Source organism: Tupaia chinensis, unplaced genomic scaffold (assembly GCF_000334495.1).
Source record: "Tupaia chinensis unplaced genomic scaffold, TupChi_1.0 Scaffold000066_1, whole genome shotgun sequence".
NCBI lineage: Eukaryota > Metazoa > Chordata > Mammalia > Scandentia > Tupaiidae > Tupaia > Tupaia belangeri.
The window spans coordinates 10,206,244-10,217,555 of record NW_006159525.1 but is presented as its reverse complement, the minus strand read 5'-3'; the positions used below and the strand labels follow the sequence as shown (position 1 = coordinate 10,217,555).

General features: G+C 43.3%; 1 protein-coding gene across 1 annotated transcript; it reads left to right on the top strand.

Annotated features, from left to right (window-relative positions):
- The first annotated feature begins 9,511 nt into the window (after positions 1-9,511).
- On the top strand, positions 9,512-10,413 carry LOC102490391 (40S ribosomal protein S2-like). Its single transcript, XM_014582182.1, is given in 2 exon segments — positions 9,512-9,551; positions 9,554-10,413. Coding segments are annotated over 2 exon segments (900 nt in total).
- The last annotated feature ends 899 nt before the right edge of the window (positions 10,414-11,312 follow it).

Sequence of the window (11,312 nt, the reverse complement as noted above, 5' to 3'; positions counted from 1 at the left end):
CTCCACAGCCTCCGCAGCCACCACCGCAGCCACCACCACAGCCACCACCGCAGCCACCACTGCAGCCACCACAGCCACCGCCCCCCCCCCCCCACCCCCCACAGCCACCACCGCAGCCACCACAACCACAGCAACCCATGGTGTCAGTAGAGAGGACTCAGGTGAATGAGGAGGGAGGACTCAGAGAGGTGAGGAGGTCTGATGCCTCCATCTGCTGGGGGAGGCCCTTATGTACTGTCTTTAGCTTGGCCTGGACCCAAGCACATGATCAGTCTCCTGTTGTTGTTTATCCCAAATTGCTTTGGAGAATTTTATAGCACTTCTTGTTTACTTCCTTCTTATGGACCCTTGACCTCATGGATAACCTATTTGAGTTCTGAAATGGTATGTTTTGAGGGTATATTTATAATAGAACTATGAAGTTCTGAAATATTTTGCTGTCATATTTATTTTCTGCACAATCGATGAAAGTGAACTCTGAAGTCTTGATGTGAATTGTGAACATGACAAGAATTGTGACATCTACTCTTTTCCATTTTCATTTGATGTCATCACTGGAGATAGTACCAAGCACTACCTTCCCAGGCTGACATCTTTACCAATTAAAGTCTCAGAACTGACATTTCTTAAACCTCCCAGGTGCCAGATTCAAGAAGAGTTTGTGGGACCTAGCCTCTCTTTTACAGGCTTCCTGCTGTACCTCATTAGTCCTCAGATTTTGCTAATAAAAGGACATATAGGAAGAATCAGCTCAAAAGTTAGCAAAAAGAGGGCTTGTTCAGAATTGCAAGACTTTGGGTTGTAGGAACGAGACCTGGAGTATCTGTGCCCACAAGTGTGTGAAATTCCATATGTATAAAGGAGTAGCACAGACAGGCCTACCCTAGGGTATGTTAAGCCTCAGAATGCAAACCTGTCTTTCCTTGTAGCACAGTGGCTTTCTACTGAGGCACATAAACAAGGTGGCAGGAGTAGCCTATATTCTAATTTTGCAGCCGGCAAATTAAACAGATATTACCTTTGAACTACAACAGAAAGTGAAGTAGAAGCAAGACTCATTTGTAAACTACAGGCCCTCAAGGAGACTGTATTTGAGTGGGAGCATTCCTATGAACAAGCACTCTCAATGCCACAGTTTCTCCTCCCAAGGGTAGGTCCAACGTAGATGCAGGGAGTTGGAAACAAAGGTGAGGCACTGAGGTCATGTTGTTTATTGGCAGAGTTTACTGGGAGCTTACAGAGCTCTTAATAGGCTCACAAAGCCCGTAGCAGCACTCTCAAGGGCTTCCTCCCTCTTGGAGCTAGTAAACGTGCATGGACAACACTCACAGAGCAGCTTCCTCCCCCTTGGAGCTCACAGTATGCAGAGACAAGCTGAGCCAAGCTAAACCAAGGCCATCAGGGCTCACCAGCCTGAACAAAGGCCAAGCAGAGCAGGGGTAGATAGCAGGATAGTACAGCCAGGGCAGTACAGACTGACCAACTAGGTGCTCTCTTCTCTTAAAGCGGCTGCAAATAATAGTGGCTTCTTGCCAATACCAAGCTGTCACACATGCACATATGTGTTACATTGAGCAAAGTCACAATTATATAACAAGCATGTAAGCACAGTACAACTGATACTATAAGTTGTTTACCCTGTGACCATCAAACATGGTGAGATAGGAGGTGAGGGAGCCAGACTGAGCCATGCTGACTCCATTTGCAATATGCATGCAGAGAGCCCTATTGTAGAGATACCCTTTTTCATGGAGAAGACCTCCCCAATTAGTGATTCTTCAGTAATCACAGGAGTTGTCCCCCAGATCTAGCCCAGGAGACCTGCCCTGGGCCCTGTCTGTTAGGATCCCACATGTGACAGGTATACAAAAATAAATCTATATTCTAAAGAACACAATGGCCCCTCTGCTATTTAGGATCCAGAGCTCCACCTGTAAACCTAGCCAGGTGCTGGCATGACCAACACTACTCAGGTTCTAGGGACCTGCTCCTCCACATCTCTTGCCCTATTAGCTGTCTGCCTCTCAATGTCATAGAGAATTGATTTCTTCCAAGAGTGGAGGCATTTGCTGGTGGAAATACCTAAATAAGAGAAAAGGCAAATTTCCACCCTTAGCATGGATACAAAATATTCTCATTTAGGGCTGGCCTGTCACCTGGTGGTTACAGAAGCCTGGTCCCACATGGCTACCATATGGTTCAAATGCTGGACTTGGTAGCTTGGAAAACACCAGGCATGAGCACATGCCCCAAATCCCGGCAGGACAGAGAAATGGCAGAGAAGGGAATGTGGTGTGACCACGCCTTACTGGAAGGTGCCTTCTCCCTCCGCCCCAATGTCTCTCCAGAAGGCACAAGAAAATAAATTGTCTATAATAAAATATCATTTCCAGCTAGTGACCAGTAAGCCATTTTCTTACCATTGTTGTGTTCTGATTTGTTGTTTAAAAAGCCCTCACATGGTCTTGCATTTGTAACAGCTGCATGCAGTGGAGGAGCAATGTTTACAATGTTAGACAGTTATATTTTTCTTAAATTTTTTTCATGTAGGCCAAAATATAGCATGCATGAACTAGACACATGATTGTTTTGCATTGGCAAGAAATGGACTCTAAACACCAGACTTACAAATACCTTTACTTTCATAATGCAGTTGATACAATTTATTTATGTCTTTAAAGAATAAATTAATATTTAGCTTCATTTAGATACTTTTTATTTATTTAAAGTTTTGCTGTTTGTTGTGATTAAAATTTTGTCCTTTGATTTTGTAAATAATTTTGAAGATTTTAAGCATTTGAAAAATAATTTTGCTTTGGGACCAGCAGTTAGCATAATGGCTATGTCACTGGACTCCCACATAGTTGACTGCAGTTCGCGTCCCGGACCCGGTGGCTTAAACTCACACCGGGCACGTGTGCGTGCATGCCCAAGATTCCGAGAGGAGAATGGAGGAGAAGGGATTGCAGTGTGGCCATCCCCCCTGGGGGGTGATTTCTAGCTTTCTGTCTCTCTGTCTCTCTCTGTCTTTCTGGCAAGCACACACTCCCTATAGCAAAAACCTCTTCAAAAATAATAATAATAATTTGGGAACCAGCAGTTAGCGTAATGGCTATGTTGCTGGACTCCCATGTAGTCGACCGCGGTTCGCGTCCCGGACCTGGTGGCTTAAAATTCACGCCGGGTGTGTGTGCGTGTGTGCCCAAGATCCCGAGAGGAGAATGGAGGAGAAGGGATTGCGGCGTGACCATCCCCCCTGGGGGTGATTTCTCGCTTTCTGTCTCTATGTCTCTCTCTGTCTGGCGAACACATGCATCCTATAGCAAAAAAAATCTCTCCAAAAAAAGGAAAACAAAATAATAATAATAATTTTACTTTCATCTTTTGTTGTCGTTCTCTCAATGAAAATACATTCACATTGGGACTAGCAGATGCCATAATGGTTACGTCACTGGACTCCCACATCATTGATCATAGTTTGAGTGCAGACCTGTTGGCCTAAAACTCACACTGGGCATGTATGTGTTTATGCTCAAAGTTTCAAGACAAGAATGGAGGAGAAGGGATTGCTGCATGGCCATTTTCCCTGGGGTGATTTCTTGCTTTCTGTCTCTCTGGCGAGTGCACACACCCTGTAGCAAAAATCTCTCTTAAAAAAAAAAATGCGTTCACATTTTGAACAGTCTGAATACTACAGGTTGAATATCTCTCAAATGTCTGGGACTGGAAGTGTTTTGGATTTGGGAGTATTTGCGTGTATATAGTGAGATGCCTTGGGGATGAGACCAAATCTAAACATGAAATTCATTTACATTTCACATACACCTGATACACTTAACCTGAAGATCATTTTATATACAATATTTTTGTATTGCATTGGTTTGACTGTGACCCATCACATGAGATTAGGTGTTCAGTTCTCCATTTGTGGGGTAATGTTGGTGCTCAAAAATTTTAAGATTTTGAAACATTCCAAATTTTAGAGTTTCAGCTTAGGGATGTTCAACCAGTATTACATTTCAGTTTTAATTTTTTAAATCATTAGCAATAGAGGGGGCCGGCAGGTGGCACGGTGATTAAGGGTGCTGCACTCCCACATGGCCAGCTACAGTTCAAATCCTGGACCTGGTAGTTCGCTTTCACACTTTATCTCTCTCTCCTCTCCCTCATCACTCTGTCCCTCTCTCATCGAAATAAATAAAGTGAAATAAATAATTATTTAAAAAATCAGTACCAATAGAACACAATTTTTTTAGATCACTATTACTTACAAATATTTACTGCTTTTGCTGAGATAAAGCTAAGGAAAATTATTTGGGGCAAATATAAAATATTAATTATGTGTATTTCTACTTTACCACTCATCCAAACATCCCAGCCCATCAGTGGAACACGCAACCAGAATACAATAATGATTAAATTCAGTTGTCTTGACATTTTGACACAAAACACAGATTGACAGGTTTTCAGTTCGCTGTTATGAAGGTATATTTTTCAAGGCAGAGGGAAAGAATACATTTTATTTAACAGTCTGATAGCGTGATTTTTCTGTATTTGGACACACTGTCTACAGGCTTTCACTCATATTCAGACCGTAGTCTGCAAATGACAGGGGCAGGCCTGTGTGCACCTGGGCCGGAGGACGTCCAGCTTAGGCGTGGAGCAACCTCACCAGCTCAGAGAGCAGGGTGTGCTTAGGACACACAGTGGTGTGGTGGGGCTGCAGGAAGGAGGAGCCTTGTAAGAGATGACACCAGGCAGGAAGGATGCTGCGTTGTTTGTGTTTATCCCGGGGTAGGTGACCGGGAGCAATGAAAGGTTAGGCGTGGGATCAGTGGCACTCTACAACAGGAAGAGGAAGTTCTACTCATCCAGGGAACAGAAGACTTGATCTTCCTGCAGGGCAGTCATGAGAATAGTCGTGTTTGAAATGACTCTTCTGGAAGGGAAACCTCCAGATGCTATTTCTCTTCAGTTAAGGGATAGTAGGTACAGTCTGCGTAGATCCATTTCAACTCTCACTTTTTATATGGATTTCTCCCCTTTTAAAAAAGGAGGGGGACTTATTTTTGTTCCCCAAACCACTTAAGTCAGAAAAATACTGAGAAAAGAGAGCATGTTCTTTTTTCAGTAATAATGGAATAACTGGTCATTCTTTCTGTTGTTTAAGGAATGCTCTAGATAGGGTATCATTTGGGAAAATGTCACTGAACAGAAAACTGGGAGGGGAGTCATGATGAATTAGAAAAACGGCAGGGAGTGAGGGCTAGCCTTCCTACCACCTCACGTGTCTCTCACAAATAGCTCCTTCAGGTCTGCGTCTCTATTATGTGGTCATTCTCTTGATAACTATGTCACAGTCTACATTCCATTACCTCACTAAAGTAAACATTGTTTATTTTAATTTATAAGATCTTGATTAAGTCCACCTTCAACATAAATTTTGCATTTATTATTTCTTTATCTTTCCAAAATTCTCATCTCTTCCCGTAGCTTCAACTTTGAGCAATGACAAAGGAAGTAGCCAACTTATTTTCTCCACCTTCTTGTCTCAGAAAGAGGAAGAATATATCTGTGCAGAAAGGTGTGGATTAGGGTGAAGGGAAAAGGGAAGTGAATATGGGGCTCTTTTGAAATCTTGTGTCCCCTCTGTGACAGAGCAATATTAGAACTTCCAGGAACAGACTGAAGAAGCACTTCTATTACACATTGAGTCAGAAATCCAGAACAACTGGCCTTTGACAAAGCTTTCCAGAACATACTGTGGAGAAAAGGCAGTCTCTTCAATAAGTGGTGCTGGGAAAAGTGGACATCATTATGCACTGGTCGTTTATTACATTCATGCAATAAACACTTGTGAAATAAGAGTGAGGGGCCTTGTTCATTTCTCAATGGTACTTTTCTGTAGTTTCTAATCTAGTAACTGGCACTGTTTAGACATGAAGGGTTCAACTATCTACAGTTCCGTGCAAGTAGAAGCACACACGACAACGTCTGCAGTCACAAAAATGTGCATCGTTGGGGAACTGGTTGAAGTATGGCTCATCGATTAATTAAGTTCATTCAGTAAAGATTTACTGAGAGTCTACTAGGTGATAGGCACTTTTCTAAGCACATGGGATGTGTCAGTGAGCAAACTCAACACAAGTCTCTATCCCCTGAAGCATCCATGTGCATGAGCTAAAACAGATAATAAATACAAGCAACAGTATCAAACATTTTAGGAAATAGTAAACTCAATAAAAAAGCAAAGCAAAAGAAGAAAATTAGAAGTGTGAGGGTGATTTTGCAATTTCAAGTAAAATCACAGCTATAATTCAAGTCTACAGCTTTGGAAAGAGAGAGGGAGAGAGGGAGAGATAAAGCGCTGGGTCAGCCCCATATTGTAGTGGGTAAGTGCACTGGGAGCCAGGTCACATGGCCAACCACAGTTGAGTCCCAGGCCCATCAGCACATGCCATGCACATGTCTGCTTCCAATCCTGGCAGGATAAAAAAAAATTTTTTTTAAATGGAGGAAAAAAGATTACAACATGATGGTATTCCATCTGAAGGTAGAGTCTCTCTCTCTCTCTCTCTCTCTCTCTTTCTCTCTCACAAGCACTAACACTCTCTGGCAATTAAAAAAGAAAAATGTATACATACAAAAAAATCTTGAAAAAAGGAGAAATATATATATATATATATAGTACACATTAAAGGTCTCAAAGACAACTTGAGAGGATGAAAACTAATTATAGAACAATATTTGTGCATTTAGATAAGGCTGTGTTTGTGCACACATGCATCTGAAAAGATCTGCAAAAATACTCCCCAAGCCATGCTTCTGAAAATCTCATCTTCCACCACCAGAAATCATGGCAGTTGTACTGGATGTCCTGCTTTGTCTGGTGGGTTTTTTCCCAAGCGTGGCTCAGAGGTTCAGAGGGCCTTTGAGGTGTGTGCCTTGTACAGAGGCCTCTGCTTCAGCTCTCCCTCCCGCAGGCCCACGGCAGCAGTAAGTGTGCAGCACTCTCCCGTCTCTCTCCTGGCTGTGGGCTTTATGATTCTGAGCCAGATCTACATTTCAAAGGGTGTTCTATTTAATTTAGAATTCCTAAATATTTTGCAGAGGGAAAAGCCTTTTCAGAATATCCAGTCAACCATATTAGGGGAATGAAATTATTTATTTTTTTTTCTTTTTTTGGAGAGGTTTTTGCTATAGAGCGCGTGTGCTCGCCAGAGACAGAGATAGAAAGCGAGAAATCACCCTCCCCCTCTCCCCCCGCCCCCCGAGAGGGGATGGCCACACCACAATCCCTTCTCCTCCATTCTCCTCTCAGGATCTTGGACATGCACGCACACGCGCCCAGCGTGAGTTTAAGCCACCGTGGTCGACTACATGGGAGTCCAGCGACATAGCCATTACACTAACTGCAGGTCCCATGGAATGAAATTATTTCTATAACTCCTAAAAAGCAGAGGCCATCAGATGGTATGTTGATTAAGGTGCTGGACTCTCACATAACTGACCACAGTTCAAGTCCTAAACCTGGAGTCTTGAAAAATCACTGCAGGTGCATGTAGGTGCATGCTCAAAAGCCCAGAAGAATGGGTAACAAGGGATTGTGGCATGGCCATCCCTTCTGGGGGGATGATTTCTCACTTTCCTTCTCACTGTCTTTCTCTGTTACTCCCCTGGGAGTGCACAAGCCTTGCGGTAAAATTCTTAAATAAATAAATAACATGCTGTATAGGGCCAACAAGTGATGTGGAGGTTAAAGTGCTGGATCTCACATGGCCAGCAGCACTGAGTCTGGACTCAGCAGCTTGAAGATCATGCCAGACACATGTGTGTGTGCCCAAAAATCTTTAGAGGAGACTAGTGGAGAAGGGATTGCATGGCCATTCCCACCAGGGGTAAGTTCTCACTCCATCTCTCTCTGGTGAGCGTTGATCATGACCTATGGCAAAAAGCTAAAAAAAAAAAAAAAAGAAAGAAAGAAAGAAAAAGAAAGAGAAAAGAAAGAAAGTGAAGGAATACTTATTTAAATCAGATTTCTTCAAAGGTTTCTGCTATAGGACACATGTGCTCTCTGAAGAGAGACAGGAAAGAGAAATCACACTCCAGGAGGATGGCCATGCCATAATCCTTTCCCCTCTTGGGATTTTGGGCATGCACACACATGCACTTGCAATGATTTTCAAGCCACTAGGTCTGTAACTTGTACCATAGTGGGCTATGCGGGAATCCAGCACCTTAACCACCATGTCACCTCCTGGGCCTAAATAATTTTTTTAAAGGTTTTTGCCATAGGAAATGGGCACTTGTTGGAAAGAAAGAGACAGAGACAGAGAGAGAAAGAAAGTAAGGACACCGCCCCCCCCCCAGGAGATGACCACACTGCAATCTCTTCTCCTCCATTCTCCTCTCAGTATTTTGGACATACACGCACATATGCCCAGCATTATTTTCAAGCCATGAGATCCAGGACTCGACCCACAGTCAGCCATGTGAGAATCCAGTGCCTTAGCCACTACACCACCTGCTGGCCCCCTAAATCAGATTTTTTTTGTTAAAGAATTACTTATTTTGGGAACCAGCAGTTAGCATAATGGCTATGTCGCTGGACTCCCACGTAGTCGACCACGGTTCGCGTCCCGGACCCGGTGGCTTAAAACTCACGCCGAGCGCATGTGCGTGCGTGCCCAAGATCCCGAGAGGAGAATGGAGGAGAAGGGATTGTGGTGTGACCATCCTCTCTGGGGGGTGATTTCTCGCTTTCTATATCTCTGTCTCTGTCTGTCTGGCAAGCACACGCGTCCTATAGCAAAAAAATCTCTCCAAAAAAAAAGAATTACTTATTTATTTATGTATTTATTTTTTATTTGCTATAGAGCATGTGCACTAACCAGAGAGAGACAGAAAAAGAGAGAGAAAGTGAGAAAGTAAGCCACTAGGTCTGGGACTCCAATAGTGGTTGGCCATGCGGAAGTCTAGCACCTTAACCATCAGATCACCTGCTGGCTCTAGAGTGGATTTTTTCCTTAAAAATCAGATGATTTGTTTTTTCACTGGTGAGCTATTTTTAAATATAATATAGTTATCTCTTAATCTCTTATTGATGTATTAACTTGAAAATATTTTTCACATTTGGTAGGTTGTCTCTTCATTCCATTGATTGTTTCTTTGCTGGGCAGAAGGTTTTTATTTTAAAGCAATCTTATTTTTCTATTTTGGGTCTGTTACCCATGCTTTTGAGGTCTTATTTTCAAAATCTTTGCCTAAATCCATTGTTTCTCCTATATCATCTTTTAGTAATTTCATGATTTTGGGGTTTATATTTAAGTCTTTAATTAATTTTTGTTATTTTTTATTTCATGAGGAATCTGGTTATAGTTCCATTCTTCTGCATATAGATGTTTAATTTTCCTAGCACTTTTACTAAAGAGATTGTCTTTTCTCCACTGCATGGTCTTAGAAGCTTTGTCAAAAATCTGTTATTCGGGTTTCTTCTCCGAGAGAACACCAAATGGCGGATGATGCCGGTGCAGCAGCAGGGCCCAGAGGCCCTGGGGTCCTGGGATAGGAGGCCAAGGCAGCTTCCGTGGAGGGTTTGGCAGCACCCCTCGCCTCCTCCCCCCCCCACCCCCTATGGTCAGGCTGGACCAGGGCAGGGGCCGGGGCCATGGCCTTGGCCGCGGAGGAGGCAAGGACAAGGACAAGGAGTGGATCCTGGTCACCAAGCTGGGTCGCCTGGTCAAAGACACGAAGATCAAAGCCCTAGAGGAGATCCCTCTCTTCTCCTTGCCCATCAAGGAGTCTGAGATTATCGATTTCTTCCTGGGAGCATCTCTCAAGGATGAGGTTCTGAAGACCATTCCGGTGCAGAAGCAGACTCACGCTGGCCAGCGGACCAGGTTCAAGGCATTTGTCGCCATCGGGGACTACAATGGCCATGTTGGTTTGGGCGTGAAGTGCTCCAAGGAGGTGGCCACTGCCATCCGAGGGGCCGTCATCCTGGCCAAACTCTCCATTGTCCCAGTGCGAAGAGGCTACTGGGAGAACAAGATCAGGGAGCCCCACACTGTCCCTTGCAAGGTGACTGGCCACTGTGGCTCTGTGCTGGAGCACCTCATTCCTGCCCCCAGAGGCACTGGCATTGTCTCCACTCCTGTGCCCAAGAAGCTGCTGATGATGGCTGGCATCGATGACTGCTACACCTCAGCTCAGGGATGCACTGCCACCCTGGGCAACTTTGCCAAGGCCACCTTTGATGCCATCTCCAAGACCTACAGCTATCTGACCCCTGACCTCTGGAAAGAGGCCGTGTTCACCAAGTCTCCTTTTCAGGAATTCACTGACCATCTCGTCAAGACCCACACCAGAATCTCTGTGCAAAGGACCCAGGCTCCTGCCGTGGCCACAACATAGGGTTTTCATACAGCGAGAATAAAGGGAATTAAGCCTGAAAAAAAAATCTGTTGTTTGGGACCAGCAAATGGTGTAATGATTAGGTCACTGGACTCTCATGTAGTCAACTGTGGTTCGAGGCCTGGGCCCTGTGGCTTAAAACTTATGCCGGGTGTGTGTGCACATATGCCCCAAATCCCTAGAGGAGAATGGAGGAGAACTGACTGAGGTGTGGACATTCCCTCTGGGGGCTGATTTCTCACTTTTTGTCTCTCTGGTGAGCGCACAAGCCCTATAGCAAAAATCTTTCTAAAAAAATATCTGTTGTTTGTGGGTTCCTTATACAATGTTATAATACATGTTAGAGATGGTGAATATCTCTTTGCCCTGATTTTATCAGTACACATTGTATTCATGTTTTGAAAAAACTCACTGTACTCCACAAATATGTACAATAATTATATGTACATTAGGTATTACAATAAAAATTATTTTATAAAAAGAACCGTATAAAGTAAAAATTAAAGTTGAAAACTATAATCACATATTTTTCATTCCCCGTACTTACAAGGAATACATTGACAAGAGGACACCACGACACGGAAAGAGAATTTTTTGCACATGGCAAGTATCAGGTGAGATCCTTAGGAAATCTGATGAAGCCCTCCAGCATGGAGAATGTTTTCAGAGAAATTATGCCAAACTCCTGCGAACAAATCTGAGTCGTTCTTTGCTCTAAAAATAAAGTCATAATTTTTGTTATAACTTATGTTTTGTTAACTAGAAAACAAAACTATTTTGATTCATAATTTTTAGTTCGACTTTTAAAATAGGGTTGTAATCAGATGTTAGTAAATAATTTACTACGAAACTTTAGTTCCCATTTAAATAGATTCACTTGCAGTTTTGTTTGTGTTTAG